The sequence below is a fragment of the Nilaparvata lugens genome, chromosome 5 (genome assembly GCF_014356525.2).
Source record: "Nilaparvata lugens isolate BPH chromosome 5, ASM1435652v1, whole genome shotgun sequence".
Taxonomy (NCBI): domain Eukaryota; kingdom Metazoa; phylum Arthropoda; class Insecta; order Hemiptera; family Delphacidae; genus Nilaparvata; species Nilaparvata lugens.
In genome coordinates this window covers 25,330,257-25,353,475 of record NC_052508.1, presented here as the reverse complement: position 1 = coordinate 25,353,475, position 23,219 = coordinate 25,330,257, and the positions used below count along the sequence as shown (strand labels likewise).

At 33.8% G+C, this 23,219-nt stretch overlaps 1 protein-coding gene across 1 annotated transcript in view; it reads left to right on the top strand.

Moving 5' to 3' along the window:
* Positions 1 to 3,605: 3,605 nt before the first annotated feature.
* The window catches only part of LOC111046674 (out at first protein), a 215,574-nt gene continuing 195,960 nt past the window's right edge, over positions 3,606 to 23,219 (top strand). Inside the window, exon 1 of the mRNA XM_022332278.2 lies at positions 3,606 to 3,863. Coding sequence (XP_022187970.2) covers positions 3,753 to 3,863 — 111 coding nt within the window. The 5' untranslated portion in view covers positions 3,606 to 3,752. The remainder of the gene's footprint in view (positions 3,864 to 23,219) is intronic.

The following is a 23,219-nucleotide window of genomic DNA, read 5'->3' as shown; positions in this document are numbered from 1 at the left end:
ATGTGACAGAATGGGTTTTAATAATTATAGACTTTCAAAAAGGGAGGGGTGTAAAACGTGCGGAATTAGACTTTTGTTAAATCGTAATTTTGAGATATTATTGGAGATAGATAGATTACTAATTTTATTAATTTGGTTTGAGTAATAGATTTTCGGTTGTATCTTTACATTGAAATGTGAGGCCATATTTTCTCTGTAAGGATCCAGCTGGGAATTTCAGTTTTCTTTAAATTTATATTTCAATCTACTAAAGTTGAATTAGTATATGAAATGTTTAAAGGTCCCTTATTGATAAATTATTGTTTTTAAAATAATTTTGGTCTTAAAGTTGTAAAGGATCGAATAGAAGTTTCAAGGACCCTAGCTTTTCTAAATTTGTTTTGATGACATATATTTTTTGAATAGTTTTCCAAGGTAGAATTCCGTGATGTGATACTTGAGGAGTATTTGTCTTTGCAGCTTTCTTGATATAAAGATACAGAATCGATATTATTGGGGATTATTAATATTTGATAATGTTTTGATAGTGTTTTAAAAGTTTCCAAGTGTGTTCCAAGTGTTCTAAGAATTTTATGTTGATATTTCTTTTTAAAGATGTATTGTTATTTATGATTAACTTCTGAGAAATATTTATGATAACTTTCAATTCTTCTTTCTGAAATTAGTGTCCTTTAAGCTTCAAATGATTCAACCTAAAACGTTTCCAATGTAAAGCAGACAAAGTAGGTTATTACCGAATTATCTATATCAGAGAAAACTTTCTAAATTTAGTAATTTTATTTTCGGTTCTCATGATGCAACTTAATATCCTTGAAGTGTCCTTAAGCGCGCCTCTCCACTAGGAAATACTGAAATGAAGTGCATCTAGCGAGTGATTCTCATAGAACATGATCTCATGAACTTATGTCATTGTGCGAAATATCATTGTGAGGACAATGTAGTTGGTGATAATGGTTGAAGCTATAAATTAGGTGTTTTTCACAATACAAGGAGCATTGTTGTCAGGTGTACCTGGAAATCTATTCGAGATAGAGCGCTCTCCTTGATCTCAAATTGTAGAGAACAAAAATACGCCCAGAGGGATTTTGAATTATACATTTCAATGTTGACAATCGGAAGATATTGTTGATCAAAAATTAAAATTCATCAAAATTGATTTTTCCTTCAAAATTTCACTCATTTTTTAAAAATCATAACTCATTACTCATTGGAGATAGAGCTCCGAATGATTTCATCTTATTTTGTTCAGAATTCTATGGTTCAAAAAGAAGGGGGAAGCAAATTTTTCTGTCGGATTACGAGATTTGGCAGAAATAGCTGAATACTCGTAAATGAGCCGAAAATACAAGGTTTTTGGGCCACTCTGTATTTAGCACAAGGAAATTTTGCATGAAGAAATTGGTTCTGAACTCCTCTTATGTACCCAAATAATATATTAAAAAATCAGAACTACAATATAAATTGCAAGCACACCCCCTTTTTTATGTCTATATTGACTGGACTATTTCTGATTTAACTATTCCAAATATTCATTCCTTTCTGGTTTTGACGCTTTACTCGTGTGTCAAGTGCTTCTATGGCTGCCTGCATTTTTGATGGCTTTCTGTAGATTTTCCCATTCCTTATCTATGGTGTACTTTGTTGGCATTCTAGATAGGTAGGTGTTCAATCGATTTTGGTACAATTGTTTAACACTCTCTTCTTGCAAAAGACCAACCTTGAAAACCTTTTCTTCGGCTGTTTTTCTTGGAGATAATGAATGGTACCATTTAGCAAACAAATCGATTTTCCCTAACAGCAAATAATGATCAGAGTGGATATCCGCACCTCTGAAAACTCTTACATCTCTTACTTGCTTTGCCAGTCGCTGATTCACCATGATATAGTCGATTATTGATCTACTTTCTCTAGCTGACCATGTATACTTATGGATATCTCGTTTCCTGGAAAATATGTTGGTGATTTTCAACTGATTGTACGAGTCAAAATCATGAAGCTTCTCACCATTTCTGTTCAAATTTGCTTCTCCAAAAGTGCCAACACACTTGGGTAATGGATGATTTCCTACTCTCCCATTCATATCACTCAGTTCAAGAAGATCATCTTGTTCTTTTATACCATCAACAACCTGTTGTAGCTGAGAATAGTACAAATCTGTTTCTTCTTTTTACCTTGGGTCTGTGCTGTCCTCAGGAGCATACACACCAATAGTAGAAAAGTCTCCTCTAACGGGTGATTCTAATGGAACATAACCCTTGTATAAACAATAAGATCTAAAATACTGATTATTTTAATCGGTTAGGAAGGCCTCGAAAGTTATTACAATGGAACATTTGTTTTTTGGCTGTGGGACATGATTTTTTCTATTTCGCTAGAGCTCCTTCTCCCACCAATACCAAATTCCAAAATTTCTAAGGAATCTTGTTCATAATTAATATTGTTCTTTCATATGATATTAAATTTTTCATCATTACTCTACAAGTCGTATGAGTTGTATAGAGTGTAATTAGTGAGTTTCCAGAAATTTCAAAAAGCCTTGAAAAATACCCCTTTTTTGAAAATGATCCTTATATATCACCGATACGCACTACTACAATACAAGGTTGAGAGAATTTTTATCTTCAGCCACATGGGAGGAAGCTGATTGAGAGTAAGGTAAGTTATTCAGGCTGCAAATTTTATAATAGGCTGACAGTGCAATAATTGAAACTCTATTCCACCAGCAACCTACTAAAAAAATTAAAAACGGACCTCTATAAATGTCTAATTGACAAATATGTATTGAGCAGGAACAGCCTATATTGGAGACCTTTGAAAGATAGGTAGATCGAATATAGTTCCAAGTACTATATTTAAGATCTAATTTTACTATTTTATATTTGGATCCTACTATGTCATTTTATGCTCTTGATAGTAATTCTTATCTTTATTCAATGAAAATGTAGTATACGGTCAACGTTAGTAGAATAACTGTCTATTAACTTTGGTATACGGTAATGGTCAAATTTTCTTCACATAGCCTAATATATTTCAACATGATATGTATTAATTGAAAATCTATGCTTTTCAATTGACGTATTTCAGCTGATTCAACTGTATGATGTATATTATATATTTCTTTGCCGCTGAGCTGAGGCCTACAAGAGGTCTAGGGTGGGCTGGGGTGGCTAATGAGACGGATGATGGAATGGACCAACAGCTTTAGTTAGGTTCCGAGCCACCGGGAAGCGATTTTTAAACTGATAATTGGTTTTAAGTGGATTTCGGCCACTAACGGCAGGATTGTTCACCCTTACAATGAGTGTAGCAGGCGAATGGAGCTTAACTTATCTTATCAATACCTTTTTAGCGCGACCATCGCTTTGTTGAATAAATAAAAATCCTATCTTATATTTAGAAGCAACTAAGTATGATTATAAATAAAGTATAGCATGAGTGAAAACAATCATCAATCATTTAAAACAAGTATCAATAATTATTATTTAACGATACAAATTTTACCAAATTCAAATTCAAGCTATTGTGGCGGGATTCAATGGTGTAGTACAAGTTGGTCTCCGCTTGAAAGCGCTGCTCTACGGACTTGCTCAGTAGTCAGCTGCTTTCTACTGTCATCATGGGGCTAACCTAACCGTGTTCTCGCAGTTCGTGATCTGAGCTGTTCAGTTTCAGTCTCAAATGTAGAGAGAAGTGTCTCTGAATAGTGTTATTTTCATCGCGATCCATCATATTTACCGTGAAATTGGACTGAAATGATTGGAAAGACTGATTGTCGGTTGCTGAATCTGTTGACTGTTGCTGTATTACTTCTCCAGTTCACAGACATCGGAAATACACAACTGCTTATCAACGTTAAAAATCAGGTAATGTAACATTTATAACTCTATCAATACTACTTTAAGCAATAATTTATCACAATGTGCTTTCAAACTATAAAGAACGATTGAATTTACTGCCGAATATTATCAAAATGATGCAAGTATTAAAGAAAAACACGAGATAGTTTCAAGCATTTCACATGTAAACAATCATGTAAGGTTAGGTTAGAAAAGGAGGCCAATAAATAATAATGTTTCATTAACAATTATAACTCTATCATAAATAATATACAGATACACGTTACGTAAAAATGCTTTCTGAAGTCAGAATGTTGAGCTTACTATAAAGTAGTTCATCTTGACTTCAGTCACTGCAGTTGTTATGAAAATACTTAGATACACAATCATCATTCCACCAATAGCTGGTACCTGGTCGTTTTGATATATGTAATCCTGCTAGTATAATTACAACTTATATTTATAATTTAGGTTACTTATGTTCAAAAAAAAACACATTTTTACTTCATTATCTCCCACTTCCCAGAGAAAGCAATATTGAGTACCCAATAATAGTTTTGTGTGAGAAAATACATTTTTTTTTAATTAATTGAATCTTTCAAATAAGAAATAAATCAATCCACCTTCAGAATTGCAAGTCTCAAGACATTCAATTAAAAATAATATAAAAATATTGTAATATTCATTCATTGTGAGTTACTCGACATAATAAAATTAATAATTGAACGAGAATCAACAGGATTACTCCAAAACTTTCCCTATTACACATTTTGCTAGTTCATATAGTCCCATTGAGGATATGTTTCCAGTTTTTATGATTATCACGGAAATTTACAGTCCAAATGAACATCATTACACATATTTTTAATTCTTGAACTGATCTTCTTTTTTGCAGTAGTTGTGTGTTAATTGCCTTTTTTTAAATTCATTTATTCACTTTCAAGTAATATACCAGCAATATATTCTATTATTTATCAATTTTGCTAAGAAACTTTGCATAACTTTTACAGAGAAATACAATGAGAAAAAATAATATACAATAAAACAATAATTACAATAACAAATACAATAAATTTTACTGATATATATTATGGACTAACTTAATGCGTGTGACCCAAATTCCCAACTAGAAGGACTCAAAATCCATGAATGAGTTTGTGTAAAATGCAGTTTCTCAGGTCATTATCACTTACAGACCTTCAAAAAATTATAAATTATATGTCTACCATTTGTAATCTTATGTCCCATAATTTAATTGTTCTTATTAATTTTTTGATTAGTTTCAAGTTATTTGTTTCTTTAAAAAAAAGCATTATACTCTGGCTAACCATCATAATTCTGTTAATCTCATCATGTATTGACTCATAATTTTGGTTGTTTTCATTTGTGATAGCTGTGTGGCAATTAATGGTTTACTTACTTATGATTATTAGGAAAAAATTTTGTATAGGTTCGAATAGAAAAATCATTTTATCTGTATTTCATAGAAATCAGAGATCCTAGTCTTAATCAATAGAAACAAATATATGATGCTTAAACAAGTATCTTATCACATTGTACAGGTAGTTCAAATGCTGGATTAAACAAATTTACTTGAACGGGACACATTTTTTGACAATTTCTAGGAGAATTTTTAATTATTTATTGCATTTGTTCGACATTGCACAGTTAAACCGATCTCCTGGTGACAAATGATTTTGTCGGAGAAGGCTTAGTTGTTGAAATTGTGCTAGACCCTGAGATCTGCGGATTTTTATCTGATCAATAATGTGATCCTAATTCTAGTGGTTTGAGGGTCTTGGAATTAAAAACATAGATATGCGGTTGACTGACTGCTCTTATAATAATGAGAATAATATAGAGAATATTACAAAATACATCTTTACATGGATAATCTAATAATCAATCTGTCTTTAAGAGACCGAATACACATGTCTTTAAGAGACCAAATACAATATGTCTTTAAGAGACCGAATACACATGTTTTTAAGAGACCAAATACAATATGTCTTTAAGAGACCAAATTTACGGGGCACCGTATCTGATATTGTAGTGGGGGTATCAAGTACTTATCTAAGATCTGTCGTCCTCGAGTCCGGTGTCCAAAGGGTGATGGATGAGGATGAAGGGTTATGGCCTCCAGGCATCGGGCTAGTGGCGTCAGATCGAAGATCGTCTTTCAGCCCCGCACGGCAAGGTCAGATGTCCGATATCACCGGCCATCTCGGTCGGCGAATTCGTAAGCTCTCGTTCGACAGCAAGGCATATTTACAGCACGATCCTCGAATGAGTATTCAAGAATACACACACACACACACAAAAAAAACCTGCAACACAAGTCACAACTACTTAGTAATGCTAGAATAAATAACATACTAAATATTGCATTCATCTAATGAAATTTGATTTCATCAAGAAATCATCTAATGAATACAATACATACAATTTACATTAAATATAAAATTAGAGGAATATTAAAGGTTTTAATTGTAGATTTTGAAATCTCTAATGAATGGGATTATGAAAAGAAATTACTAGTTAAAAGAATGATGAACAGTTACAGAGTTACAGTTGATGTACAACCAGTGAGTATTCCAAACTTTACTCACAATTACAAAATTCCAGAGATATAAATGACTGTATCAATAAAATAAAGAATAGGAAGATACTCCATTTAGTATCACTTCCTTTTACATTAGTATATCGTCATACATCTCAGATGTAAGACTACAAAATTTAGTAAAATATTTGAAAACGAAGAATTGTTAAATCAGGGGTTGTTACCTGTAATATCAAAATTAAGACAATACAACAATACTATAAAATATTCATTACTCACCCTTAAATGGGTTTTCGACTGTCACTAATTCATAACCTACAATAATAATAAAGTGCAGCAGTCAACCGCTCTGAATGGAAATTAACTATGCCATTAATAATTTAATAAACGGATTAGCGATTTCAAAACTGATGGGATAAATGATTCCCAATAATATAATTTTAGTCTCCGAGAGAGGATAAAAAACTGTCTGGAAAAGACATTATTGAATCAGGTCAATAAATAATTAAGCTCAGAAAACATGTCTGTACTCTACAGAAGATAAAAGCGGTCTCCTGTTCAGGTCTCCAAGTCGACCGAATCAGGATCAAAAATAGGTATCAGGGCTGGTAATATTATGCATTAAAAAATACCAAATTGCAAAGGACGTGGTGGGGTCGACAATAATTTATTTCCCTCAATAGAACGAGAAAGGAATAATAGGGGATTGTAAAATTGAAATAATCAGGGCTGAACGGTTGGAGCACTGCAACCTCGATTCAGTTTTGTTTTTATCAATTTGATTCATGTTGTTTCCTTCACTCCCCACTCAGGATTGGCATAATGTAAATATACATATTGCACGTTCAAACATGAAATTTTTCATTGCTATTATACAATTCCAATTTCAGTCTTTATTCCTATAGTCCGGGTGCAAACAAGATGGCCGCCAAGATTTTCAGAGTTTTGCTATATCGCTTGTATTTCAATATCCGTTTAAGATATTCTACTGTTTTTCAGACGAAAATATTTTTAAAATCCTCCTCTACAATTTATGTTTTATAAAATTCTCCTCTAAAACGCATATTTTTCTAGTTATATCCTTCAAAAGCCCCATAAAACGTTTTTTCCATTTTTCTCAAATTTCATTTTATTATAACTTTTTTTTGCGAAAGATGCAGAGTAATTTTAAATCTATGAAATTTAGAGCGTTTCTTCAACTTTGAAACGATATATCTTCATGCTCTGTACGTCAAAAAATGAGTTCTCCAGCGCCCTCCAAAGAAAACCCTGTATGATTTTTGGTGCGTTTTTCCATACGCATGAGGTAACAAGCAGGAACTATAAAATCGATTTTTTCATGACTACTTCAAGATAGAGACTTGCAAAAGGTCTCAATCTCTCCGTTACAGTAAGCCGAATAATAATATTGATTATGGAAACAACGAAAAATATTCGACATCACTGAAAAATTCAAGATGACGGTTATTATTGACAGAGATTTTCATATCGCTTGCTATTCAGTTATTGTGAGAGATAACTTATCGGATTGGTTTTATCACCAAAGTGTTTAGAATTAACCAAACTATGATGATCGAGAGAAACGTCTTATTTCGACTGCTCTTTTCATGATCTATTCAACTTCAAAAACTTGAAACATACATTTTTCGGGGACAATATTTCACTTTCCACCCTGTAAATGTATTCGCAGTAGACATACACTGATGTTATTGGTACAGTGTTTTAGAATATTTCCAAAGCTTTAAATTGACATCTAGTTGGAGGCTGGAGCGTCATCGGAGAAGGAGAGAAAAGTACTGTTTGCAGCGGAAAACACGCTTTTTCCACCAAATGTAAATCCCAACAATTAGAAAACCGTGTAACTCATGACTCCTTGAAGGTACAGACTTGGGAATGGTATCAATCTCTTTGTAATGATGTGTAGAAAGAGATTATTATTAATATCAAAAATATTTGTCATAAAGAAACATGATGGCGGCTAAAATATGTCGATTTTCGACAAATCGTCTGTAATTCTAAAAATATCGAGGATATCGGATTAATTCAGCCACCTGGGAGCTCCAAAATAATCATACTACAATTTCCGAAAGATTTATCCAATTCCAACAACTTTTACCATGGTCAATATAACTTCAAACTCTTCAAATCAGATTTTCTGCCGCCATCTTGGATTTTTCTATGATGACAAACATTTTTGAGATTGTCATCATGAATAATCTATTTCCACACATCTTTACGAAGAGATTTATACCATTTTCTAGTGTGTTCCTCCAAGGAGTCATGAGTTACATGGTTTTCTAATTAATCAGGTTTGGCTTATGGTGAAAAAGAAGTGTTTTCCGCTGCAGACAGTAGTTTTTTCTCTTTTTCCAATGACGCTCCAGCCGTAGAAGGTGGACTTACAGCCTTGAAATAGATGTTATTCTGAAGTTTTCGAAATATTCTACAATACTGTGCCAATAATATTTATGTTTGTCTACTTGGAATACATTTACAGGGTGAGAATGAAATTTAGTCCACAAAACAATCTGATTTCAAGAGTTTGAAGTTATATTGGATGACATTGTCAAGAATGAAATTTGCGCCCGGAACACTAGGTATCATTTTTATGTAAGTGGTCGTTTTCACACACCCATTTCTCATTAGGTATCAGACACGACACGATACCCAGAATGTCCTACGATTGTTGGTTAATTCTCTCCAACAGCTGATTCGTAGCCAATTTGGAGACATTCTGGGTGTAGTGTCGGCAAGAAATCGGTGAATGTGAAAACGGACAACGGCACAGTTTAAATATTGAACCTTCAAATAGTCTATGAAATGTACGTGTTATCGGATGGGCACGTTAAACTGTCGGTCCCGGCTGAAGTATGACAGTCGTAAGGCCCATTGACGGCTCGAATGATATATTCAGGTGAGGTGGAAGTTTCGTCAGAAACTCCCCACCAATAAAAGCCATACGAAGATTATTATTATTATAAATGTACTCTGTGTCATACCATAGAGAAAAGATAGCACAAGAAGATATCCCTGAGTATAGGGCGTTTATGTTCTAATTTTCAATCTTGACTCAAGCCCATAGTCCTAGTATTTCTTTTTCTCATAATACTGTACCGTTCTTAAACTCCTACCCTGCCAAAACAGTAATAATAGAAAGTAGTCGACAAAACACTAGTCTCTAATCCTTTTATTTAAATTAAATACAAACCTATACTTTCTTACTACTGGTTCATGACAATACATTTTTCATCGCATTTGTTAATAATTCAAAGCAACGATATTCAAACCATAATTCCAAAAATCCATTCAGAACATTTTCAAATTTATACTTGCTACACTATACTTTTTGTAGAATACCGTCAGTTTCCATGTAGCCAACTCAGCATCACCTGCAATGCCAAGCTGTGCGGGTTGCATACTCTTCGAAATACGGGGTTGATAAATGAAGTACGGTGTACTATATTGATATTTGATATTAATTCTCAAGAATCCATTTGGCCCACATTCGAACATTCCGAACCCCCTCCCACCACTTCCCCGCTGTTATCAGGAGCCTAGGTGCAACACCTAGGATTGGTGAATAGTATAGCAGTTTAGCGAAATACCGTAATAATGTACTCACTCGATAGATAATAATTGAGTAAACTATAGTTGAGCATTTCATGGAATGGAATTTCAATATTATTACTATAAACATCCATTCCTAATTGATCATCAATGGCAATCAGGTTTGATTGTTAGCAGCTTTTCCATTATGGGCCGGTTTTCGAGCTTGGGATTTAGCTAAGTTCTAGACTTTAAACAGCTGGAGTCAGAAAATTGGCTTTCCAAAACGGGGCGTAGTCGCAGTTTTTACTTTCATTGCCCTATTACCATAGGTAAGGAAAGTATTGCTTTCCGAAAAAAATAAGGTACCCCAATTTCTAAATTTCTATACGTGTCAAGGTTTCCTGAGTCCAAAAAAGTGGTTTTTGTTCTGTAGGTGTGAGTGTGTGTATGAGTCTATATGCTTCTGTGTAAACGATATCTCATCGCCCAATTAACGGAATCATTTGAAATATTGAACTTAAGGTCCTTACACTATTAGGATCCTACACGAACAATTTCGATCAAATGCAATTCAAAATGGCGGCTAAAATGGTGAAAATTTTGTCAAAAACAGGGGTTTTCGCGATTTTCTAGAAAATGGCTCCAACGATTTTGATCAAATTTATACCTAAAATAGTCATTGATAAGCTATATCAACTGCCACAAGTCCCATATCTGTGAAAATTTCAGGAGCTCCGCCCCATCTATGCAAATTTTGATTTTAGATTCCCAATTATCAGGTCTCAGATATAATTCAAGAGAAAAAAATCAAGTGGAAAAGATCGAGCATGAAAAACTCTACAATTAATGTCCAGTAACATTTTCACCTAAAATTGAAAATGAGCTTGAAATTTGAGAAAATGAGATTATTCAATTGCAAACTGTCGGCAACTGTTGATTCTATTAAATCATTCACTATGAAGAGATTACAGATCTCGTGTGTATCCAGCGTTGTTGTCCTGTCACCAGCTGGCTCAGATCTTTGAATAGTAGACTTGCGATGCGCGTGAACACTAGCGTCAGGTGATCGATTTCCGTAACGGCAAGGAAAGTTGTGTGAGTGCGTCACACCAGATTTTTATGATAATCTTTATTTTCTCATTTCTATAAAATTGGAAACCTTTTTCCTTGACGAAATGATACATTTCAAATAATTCAAAACAGCTGAATCTTTACACTATTTTCTCTATATTTTATTTTGTGTTCAATTCTCTAGTTTATTGAAATTTAATCTAAACGTGGACCACGACTACACCCCGTTTTGGAAAGCCAATTTATAAGTATAGAGGAAGATAAAGGAAAGAGTTGGCTTATATACGTACGGAATAGGAAATTCACGAATGACACATCATCACGTCTGAGATACTGGACTGATCAACTTGAAATTTCACTTAATTTACCGAGGATGGTTAAAGACCTATTTTAAATTCTTCAAGATTTCAGTAAGTCAAAATTTCAGTTTGTCAAGTTTTTAATAATACCCTCGCGGAGCACGGGTTACCTGCTAGTTTACGAATAAAATTCTCCCCAAATAAATAATACATAGCACAAGTTGGGTGGAAATTCATTGTCAATATATGAATCAAAATTCATAAAACATATTTAAGCCGAATTCAATAAATCCTTGGAGAGTTCAATAGTCACAGAAGAATGCAATACAGCACAATGAAGCACTCACCTACACGCAGTTTAATAATCTACGACACTGACTTATTCAGAAGCTGTAGGCCTATAGAAAACTCTAAAACTAGCAGAAAGCCATATTCATCAAACAGTTATATTGCTGACAAGAAATGGCAACAGAATTCGTTGAAAATGGAGAAATAAAGAAGTACGGGAAAAGAGAAAAACAGATTCCCAGTCACTCAAATGAAGCTGGAATTGGAGATTCGATTTGATGCACTTGTTCCCTGAACAGGGTGGTGTGAGTTTCCATGATGAAGAACAAAGCAAAAGTTTGACAGTGGCAATTTGAAGACGTGACAAGGGTGATTGGGTGAGGGTGGGAGGAGGGGGTGCCAGCTGCCAATGATTGGCCAACGGGCGCGTCAATCGACGCAGGCAACTTGGCACTCAGCTAAATTTGCAAAGTTTCACGGTGACAAAGCCGTCCGCCCACACACACAAACACACATGCGTACTCTTGATCATATTGAGTGCGGAATTATCGGCGCTTATCGATCAGGCTACCTGACAACTTTCGCACACAGTCGTCTTATGGCTGATTGCACTTCAAACGCATTACAAACTGCGACAATATTGCCGGCTAAGTCCTTCAATGCGGTCGCCTTGCAATTACTTCAAAACGCTTTGTAGCTGACCGCACAACCTACTTGCTACTCACTTTTCCAATCAGCTTTCTCTTTAAAGTGAATAATTCTATTATCTCATTCATTTATTCAAATGTGTTGAACTGTTTAGTTACTTTTAGATTGTTTAGGGCCGGTTTCCGAGCTCGGGATTTAGCTAAGTTCTAGACTTTCTAGAAGTTCTTAGACAACATATACTATACAGAGGAGTCCAAAATAATTTTTTGACAGTCGATATCTTGGCAAAGCACTGGCAGCTGTTGCGGTTTGCACGCGGACATCTCATGCCAAACTACCTGTTGTCGAGAAATTGTATTTCAATACCAAAAGTAAGACTAAATTCAACAGAACGGTCGCCGGGCAGAGATGTGACACGGGCCTGGCGTAGCGTATGCGATGCGGACGAAAATGGCATTTCAAGTCTATTCAATAGTTTTTTGACGGTATTCATTTTTAGCAAGTGTAGAGGAAGTGGCGTGTCAGTTCTTGTACGCCACGAGATACGGTAAAGACATGGCACGGGAGAAAAAGTGACCGCTCGCGCCACGTCTGACGTCCTCCCTGTGCAAACAATGAGGTGCCACCAGTACAGGTATGGGCTATACCATACAATAATCAATCTATCTTTACTCCATGGTTATACCACACTACTCTTACAACATTATAGGTAGGTATAGACGGTTCAGTAACGAGAGATAAATTGGTTGCAATTATTATACTGCAACACTTTTTCATTTTTTATATTACAAAATATTGAACAATTGAATAGACATAGTTTTATTTTTTCCCACTGTTATTAGATTTGTACACAGGACTGCAGTACACCTGCTGGTTGACGGTTTTGGTTTCAACACGAAACTGCAGTCCTGTATACAAATCTAATAAATCTGGATAAAAAAAGAACTGTATTTTTTAAATTGTTCAATATATTTTATCGAACAATGGTTTCCAATTAAATAAATTTTATCTAATATTGAACACGTAACAAGACAGAAAATTTATAGATATTTTATAGAGCTACTATAGAAATAGTAGGCTACAATGATTAAGCTTTTGCTAGTTCCTAAGAAATGTTGTTTTTGGCACTTCCAGTATTTTCCATTTACAGTCGTAAATTACTTATACTCCGTTCAAATTAACTTCAGACTTGGGATAGACATGCGCAGCAGAGAAGGCATATAGCGGCGGCTATGTTGCCATTGTGTATCGGCCAGCGTTCTCTAATTTCCAGTGAGTATTCAAGCGCTCATGTTAAACTTAGGAAGTTTCCTCTCTGTAATCACAGACTCGACTGAATCTATTCGACAAATTGACAACTGCGCTTCCACCTATGACTCTATCCATCACTGCAATTGGCTGATCTCCCTCCATTTCTCTGCGCCGCAAAAATAGCTCTAAGTCTGAAGAAGATTTGCACGGAGTATGGATAGCCTAAGAAGAGGCATATAAGGAAAACTGGTTTTGTTCAAGCTATTCAATTGGAATGATGTTTTTTTTTAAAGTTTAGGGCCACAGCAAAGCCCTAAAGCCATAGTGGTTTCTTCGTCATGAAGAAAATGATGATTTTTTTATTCAAAGGAAAAGTAGCAAGCAAGATTTTTGAGAAGAACGTAAACATGTTGATAAAAACAAACAAGTAATTATTTTGTTAGAGAAATTCAAATTGAAAGTAATAAGCTATTATTCGGTAATGGAATGGGTTGGGCAAAGAATAGTGGCTTGACAAAACCATATTAATATTAGTATTTTTTCAAATTTCAAATTTATTTATTCCACACTCATAACTACATATAGGTACATGAATCAAACAAAGCTCAACATGACAATACAATCCAACCAAAGTGTAATAATAATAAACGGTAAGTGAAAAAACCACTGGCATAAGATGACTCTTGTTCGCCAGTGGGAGTAGGAGATGAAATTATAATACGCTTAACCTGATTTAAATTGATTTAGCACAGAAGCAAATATTTTTACAGAATAGTAAATTATGAAACGAAGAATCGAAACAAAATTCACAACAAAAAAATTTAAAAATTCTCTCGAGTATCTTAATATACTATATAACTATGGTACTCACTTATTCATAAAATAGTGATTCATAAATACAGTGTAAACAGGGTATATAGAACGCATTTCATGGTAAATGGGAAGAGGGAAAATCATAATATTCTTATAAAAAACAAAAAAATTCACAAAATATTTAAATTGAAAATAAAAAGTTCTGGCAAATCGTAATTCCCATACGAAAAAAATAACAAAAAATTCAAATTGGAATAAAAATTCTGGCAAATCGTAATACTTATACGAAAAAAAAAAAAAAACAGAAAATATTCAAATTAAAAAACAATCTTGGCAAATCGCAATCCCTATACGAAAAAAATCACAAAATATTCAAATCAAAATAAAAATTCTGGCAAATCCAATCTCTTATGTTATTAGGGACAGTTTTGATACATGGAAATTCAATGAGATCTGAAGGTAATTTATTGATTATTTTTGGTGCTATATAAATAAGCTGCTTACGTATGATTGTCAGATCTGAGTCATAACATTTATATTTATTTATATTGTATCTGGTTCGTTGATGTTCATTATTTATTTTAAAAAATATTTTTTTGTTACTCTGAAAGTATTTAAAGACGTTCAATACATACAGCTGGCGGATTGTCATCACTTTAATTTCATTGAAGGCTTGAATAGAAGAGTATATCATGGGTCTATTTAGTATTGTTTTTATAATCATTTCTTGTACTACAAATAGAGCTAATAGATGAGAGTTGAATGCTCCCCCCCAAACCACTAATCCATATTGCAGTAGGGACTGTACAATTGCAAAGTAAACTATTTTTAACATTGGTATCTGGAGTATGGACCGCAATTTATAGAAGTTATAGGATACAAACTTTAATCGCTCACACAAATAATCAATGTGTCTTTTCCATTCAAATCCTTCATCAATAATTATACCTAGGTATTTGATGTGGCTGGTTTTTTCTATTTCAGGGCAGTTACATGCAGCTAAATTATTGTATAAATTCTCACAATTAATGTGCAGTTTAAGTACACAGTTCGTTTCTTCTCTTCCAGCAATACTCCTCGAAAAAGCAATATACTTTGTTTTTTTAATATTTAAACTAAGGGAGTTGAAATCCAGCCATCTTTTTAGTGTAGAGACGCCTTTAGAGGCTGTCTCATAGGTCTCATTCCACCCCCATACAACAACACTGTGTCATCTGCGAATGAATATACTTCCCCTCCATTCAACTCTAATCTAAGTACTTCATTCACATATAACAGGAAGAGGATAGGTGATAAGACAGTGCCTTGAGGGAGAACATAGCATGAAAGAGGTATTTCACTTACTGAGTCATCGAGTGATAAAATTTGTGCTCTATTTGACAAGTAGCTCTTGAACAAAGGTAATCCTCTTATGCCAACCCACTCTAATTTGTCCAATAACTTATTGTGAGACACAGTGTCATAAGCTTTTGCTAGGTCCAGGAAGATAGCTTGGGTTTTCTTTCCTTTGTTCAAACGATCTGAAACCGCGTTTGAGAATTTGATCAGGGCATCATTTGTACTCTTTTTACTCTGAAAACCAAACTGATTCTCTTCTATTATTTTGTTTGTTTAAAAACTTAATAATCTGTTTTTTTATCAATTTCTCAATTATTTTAGTCAATGAACTTAATAAACTAATTGGTCTATAATTTTCTGCAAGTTTCCTATCCCCTGATTTGAACAGTGGTTTAATCTTAACAATCTTGAATGAAGTTGGAAAAAATCCTCTTTCAAAGCATTTATTTATTATAAAAGTTAACGGCCAAGCTATAAAAGGCGCTATTTTTTTCAAAATCTTACTATTAATGCCATCTATGCCTGGACTAGTATTGCTTTTTAGACTATATATTACATTTTTTACTTCATCTTCTATGACAGGTTTAAAAAAAAACGAGTTTCCTAGACTTGAATTATCTTTTTTATAATTAAATTTATAATCAGTTTGGTTCTCATATTTCGCTATTTTATCTGCATAAATCTTACCCACATTTACAAAATATTCATTTAATTCTTGTGCATTCAGTTTTATTCTACTACACTCATTTCCTCCCTTATTTAGCAGCTAGTTAATGTAAGTCCATATTTTTTTTGCATCTTTGCCACATTCATCAATTTTATTCCTATAATAATTATCTTTAGTGCTGGTAATAAGATTATTCAATAAGTTTCTATAGGATTTGAATTCATTTTTCAAACTTGTATTGAAAGGTTCTTGTTTTACTTTTTTAGCCATTTTATCCCTCTTATTAATCGAGTTGATTAGCCCCTGAGTGATCCAAGTGGCTTAAGTGGTTTCTTTTTGTGATTAAGCTTAATCTCTATAGAAGAAAGCTCTATATAATTTTTTATTTTATGAGTAAGGTTTTCAACCAACGTGTCCACCTCCTTGTGATTATCATTGTTACTTTCATTATTGTTATCATTATTATTTCTATTTTGATCATACAGAAACAACCATTTTTCATTTTTTAAGTAAGTTTCCAGTTTAGTTAAATCTATTTTAGTAATTATATTTCTTTGAGCAAGAGATTTTTCTTTCGTTATGTGATTAGAACTTAAATGCAGCGCAGTTGCAAAATGATCACTAACATTTACTTTAAGAATACTAGCAGTTTCTGTGAATTGAATTATTTAATGTATTTTTAAAAAATATATGATCAATGCACGAGTGACTATCATCAATACTCCTAGTTGGTCCATTAATAAAAGACTTGAAGCCGTTACTACTCATTACATTTAAGTAACTTAGTGTATGTCGGTCAGTTCTCAAAATATCTATATTAATATCTCCAACGAGAACAACATTTCTATCTTTTGGAAGAGAATTCAGATAGTCGTTCAAGTTACTGATAAAGTTATCTGTGTTACTATTTGGTGACCTATATATCGCAACAATCTGTAAGATTAAATTCCTTCCCAACTCAACCAAAATACTAATCATATTAGCATCCAACAATTCACTACCCAACACCCTAAATTCAACGAATTATAAGAAACAATGGACTGTCTAGCTATTTCTATTTCATATAATACTGTGTTATTTTGAAAGACTTGTACAATGTTGACCAAGCATAAAATTAGACGATCATTCTCTTTATTTCACTGTTTATTATTACTTGCTTTGCTGGCGTCTATGGGCTTGGATTGTTATCACTAAATATGAGTCATCAATAATTGCAAAATTTTCCAAGAAGTTATTAATTTTGTTCTATGTATAAGTCATCTGCATCTTTGAACATAATATAGTCTACGACAAATACGAAATATAGATAAACAACTATATAATGAACTTAATATTCATAGCCAGTATATTTATTATCATTATTCAAGTTTTCCTTCACTGGTGAGAATTCAACGACCTGTGGTTTCTATATAATCATTCCTATTATAAAATAAAGATAAAACATAATTCGAAAAATTTAACCTCTCACTGAAGCAGTATCAATTACAATTGATAATATTTTTATTCTTATTCATCATGCATATAAATAAATAAAAAAAATGGTGAAATATTATTTTAAAATGTGATGAACCTAAACATCTATGAATGACTTACCGTTTTAGTAACTTTCGAACGGAACAATTCCCGTTAAATCACTATCTTCATCGATGTCTGCTACACCTGTGTTCCTATCCCCATCACTGTCGCCCGAGTCATCTGACTCGTCACTGTCATCGGAGTCCTGGCCTAATCTCACAATTATGTCTTCAGTCACGTCATCGATATAAGGTTCCAATTCCAAGTACGTTTCCTGAATTTTCTTGGCATGATCACATCTCGTCTTCCAGTCATCTTTTGTAATCGATTCACACGTTTCCTTTACTAATCTCTCCACTGTATCCATATTAAAATTTACATTTTTTCTCCCTACCCTTTCTTTGAGCAGACTCCAAATTAACTCAATGGGGTTCAGGTCCGGGTGATAGGGTGGTAGTCGCAAGACATCATGGCCATTTTTCGCAAAAAGCTCGTCAATTTTGTAGATTTTGAATGCAGGCTTGTGAGTAAGTATGATCGAGTAAAGCTCTGGTTTGAACATGCAGCTTGAATGAGCAATGTTCCGTTCGGATAGCCACTTTATCATCTCTGCCTTTTTACTAGATGTAGTAGGTGCTGGATCTTTTGTTTGTTGTGATAGGGTGCATTATCTATTACAACGACAGAATTTGGCTTTAGATTTGGGATCAGTTGTGTGTGACCCATTTTTCATAATTCTCAAAATTCATGTCATCATGATAATCTCCTGTTTTCATTCCTGACCTGAAAGTTATAAGGCATTATTCACAAACCCATCTTCTCCACCAGCGTGCACTATAATAAGACGTTGACCCTTACTGATGGGAGTTTTCAACCTTCATTATTCGTTGTGTCAATCCATGCAAGAGGTTTTGAGTGAGTCGAATGTACATAATTTCGTCCATATAATTATGGGCCGCTCTGCTTCTTGATATTCCACTAGCTTCCTCAAATATTCAATCTCAACTCTCGAATATCATATCTCTCTACCATATATTCCTATTATTTGATGTCTTCCTCCACCGAAACCCTAACTTTTTAAAATCTTGGCAAGTGCCCACCTACTCCCATTAAAATCGATTTTTTCCCTTAAAACCGGTAATAAGTTTTTCAAGGTCGGTCTTTCTTCATGCTGCTTGTGGACTCATTTACAGTCCTCCTAACTATGCCCAGGTCGAAACTGTCTAAGCTGCATTTGTAGTCTTTCGTTGTCTCACTTTGTTGGGGGTACTGAAAGAAGTCCCTACATCATTGCACTGTTTCTCTTCCTGTAATATTCGTTTCAAGGAACTTTGAGATATTCCAGTTGCCTCTGCAACTCGCTCATGGACTTTCTTCAAATTTATGGCACTTTTGTTTCAGCTTTTTTTTCATAAAACGATAAACATTAGCAAAACTTCTCGTGTTTTTGGCTGTGAATAACTTTTCTGCCTCCTATTTTCTTCTTAACACCATCATCCATCATGCATATTTTATCTTATCTAACAGTTTAAAAATTAATGAAATTAAAATTAATTTACAGTTTAAAATAAAAATTGATGAAAATATAAAACTATACAATAAAATACTGACCTAATACAATATAAAACTCGGAAAATGTTTATGGAACGGCACGCGAAATTTTAACCGGAGCGATAAATATAAAACTATACAATAAAATACTGACCTAATACAATATAAAACTCAGAAAATGTTTATGGAACGGCACGCGAAATTTTAACCGGAGCGATGTGCACCGTACGGTGGTTAAGTTGTGACTGAGTCAAATGCTTCCCCCACCACTAAAATTCTCTCTCGGGCTACTGCGCACCTAGAACTCAGAGCTCATGCTATTCCTGACGGCCTGTACAAGTATTCACCAATATACCCTTTCAAAATTCCTTAGAACTTACAACGCCAGTTCTTGAAGCTCTCTGGATCCTTATATGATATAACTGGAACCTTATTAATATAATTTTTCAATATACTTGTTCTGGCAGTTAAAATGAATATCATCAAAGGATGATAAACATTGAGTGCTCTGAATAAAGTTAATATTACTCGATTCAATAATTTTGAGTGCTGCTAAATATTTGTTGATATTAAACAGCTCAACTATATAACACAAGATGAGTTAGGATATAATAAAAAATCTATAAGTTGTATGCTGACATAAAACCAACATATATTCCCATAAAAAAAGATGTGCATAAAAATATTCGATATATCTATAATTCACTTAAATAATCTATTTCAAAAACTGAATAATTATCACAGGCTTTGCTAATTCACAATAGTGAGTTTCAAATTCATAAATATATTATATTTAATACTGGTACTTAGACTTCCAATCAATACAAAATTCTGCAAATAAAAACCTGTTCGGTCTATAGGTTTGATATACTATACTTGGTTCAATTAACAAATTTATAATTAATAATTAATATTCAAACATGAGATCTCAGGTTTGTATGAATTCGGGCCGTGCGGGAAGTAAGCTTCCTACTAAATTAAATAAATTTATAAATGTTCTTATGGACTATGTGATATTATTCAACACGTGGTGACCTTTTATTTTAATTCAAATTAATTGGATAGCGCTTTTTTATTAATTACCCCACTGAACGTAGAAAAACGAGCTCGTTTGAAATATCACTCACTGAATTGAAGTTCTAGATGGTCTCGTGATTAAATTAATTATTTCAATAATTAATTAGGTAGGCTCTTTTCGTCACTGCTGGGCTAACGCGCGATCCAGATTTTTATAAGTTCTTTCGAATAAGCTATTTTTTATGGAATCTTTACAAATTAAATGCAGCGCAGTTGCAAAATGATCACTAACATTTACTTTAAGAATACTAGCAGTTTCTGTGAATTGAATTATTTAATATATTTTTAAAAAATATATGATCAATGCACGAGTGACTATCATCAATACTCCTAGTTGGTCCATTAATAAAAGACTTGAAGCCGTTACTACTCATTACATTTAAGTAACTTAGTGTATGTCGGTCAGTTCTCAAAATATCTATATTAATATCTCCAACGAGAACAACATTTCTATCTTTTGGAAGAGAATTCAGATAGTCGTTCAAGTTACTGATAAAGTTATCTGTGTTACTATTTGGTGACCTATATATCGCAACAATCTGTAAGATTAAATTCCTTCCCAACTCAACCAAAATACTAATCATATTAGCATCCAACAATTCACTACCCAACACCCTAAATTCAAAACATTTTTTTAGATAAATACATAGGCTGTCACACTTGTTCAATTTTGTAGGCTTATTAACCAAACTATAACCATCTATATTAAACTCAATCGGTTTATTACCAGAATACCATGTCTCTGTGAGAACTATAATATCAAACTTCAGTTTAAAGTTGTTTAGTACTACCACAAAATCATTAAAATTTTTATAGATACTTCGAATGTTCATACTAAGAAGATTGAAGCAATCAATTATGTTCGAATTTTCCCTATTCAAATGCAAATCATAGTTCAAGTAATCATCTATTTCTTCCGTTTTAAATACATCATTTCCTAAACTGTCACATAGGTCGTTGAAATCGTTCATATCAAAAAGAAAACTCAACCGGGTACCTGGATTTCACAGTTCATTTCATCGTCGTATCATCTGTACTGGACATTTGTTGCAGTTCCTTTAAAGTAGTAACCCTAATTGCTCTGGAGTTTTCTTCCTTTCGTATGTAGATTTTCCCATTTCTTGTCCATGCGAATTTATATCCATTCTTCCCTATGAATTGTTTTGCCTCATATAACAGTTTCTTGTTATGTGGAGATAAATCTTCGTTGATGAATATGATTTTAATTAGAATTTGTCTGGGAATACCACTACTATAGAGGGGTCCAAAAAATGTTTACAGTCTTTGACAGTGATATCTTGGTAACGCATAGACATCCGTTCAGTTTTCATGTGGACTACTCCTGCTACACTACCTGTTGACTGAATATCGAACTACAATACCACAAGTGAGGACGTCAGACGAGGCGCGAGCGGTCACTTTTTCTCCCGTGCCATGTCTTTACCGTATCTCGTGGCGTACAAGAACTGACACGCCACTTCCTCTACACTTGCTAAAAATGAATACCGTCAAAAAACTGTTGAATAGACTTGAAATGCCATTTTCGTCCGCATCGCATACGCTACGCCAGGCCCGTGTCACGTCTCTGCCCGGCGTCCGTTCTGTTGAATTTAGTCTTACTTTTGGTATTGAAATACAATTTCTCGACAACAGGTAGTTTGGCATGTGCTGTCCGCGTGCAAACCGAAACAGCTGCCAGTGCTTTGCCAAGTCACACAGTGAGAATATAAATCACCAGTACTATTCATGACATGATTTGGTACAGCGTTCCAAGAATATGTAGACTAGGAGAATGGGTAGGCATAGTAAAACTGAGGCTAACCAAGAATAGCCCCTGCCACATACACAAAGTGCTCGTCCGAGCAAACCTCATTGTAATCAGTCGAGACAGTTCTCGACCTATTGTTGAGGACGAATGTTGTAAAGCATGTTCAATTTTCTCGTCCTAGAATGGGAATCTACCGAGAACTTAATAATAAGTGTAGTTTGTGACTCACGAAGATACATTTCATATACAGTTAATGTTCGATTACTTCGCAAGTAATTGAGGACTGTGAAGAGAAATTGCTGAACGTGCCACAACATAAGAATAACGTTTCCTTCGTTATGAATGTTCTAAATGCAGTCCCCAGTAACATAGTAAACGTTGGAAGAGACATTGGGCCATATGAATAAAGTTGAGCATTTACTTATACTTCTAAAATATGGAGCATTTGCTTCATTTTATATGAATAAACGTGAGCAAAACCTTTTGCTCATGCTCATCAAAAAAATAGTTTGAGCATTTGCTCAAGAGTAAAAGCTTATACTCAAAACTGTATGAATAAACTAGAGCATTTGCTCAACTTTTGAAGCAAATGCTTCAAAAAAGGTGAGTCTAGTCTAGAGCAGCTTATCACCTTTTTCTCATAGTGAAATGGCTCAACTAATTCGTATGAGGAAGAGGAAACTATACCAGATACGATCACAACCAATAGTTGAGAACTATAAAACTCTTTTTAGATTCAACCATGATATATATCACCATAATCCCTACAAAATAATAAATACAAAAGATAGCTACCTGATATAAAGATAGCGATCACAAAATAGGAAATAGGCATTTAAGAAGATGAGAGTGTAGACAATTATAAGAAGGCTATTGATATTATAAGAATATGCTAAAGATTATTATAGAGATGACATTTTTTCACGCTATTAACTTATTTCAAAATTCTAAACTCAACTAACCTAAAACTCTATTCATAAATAGAAAA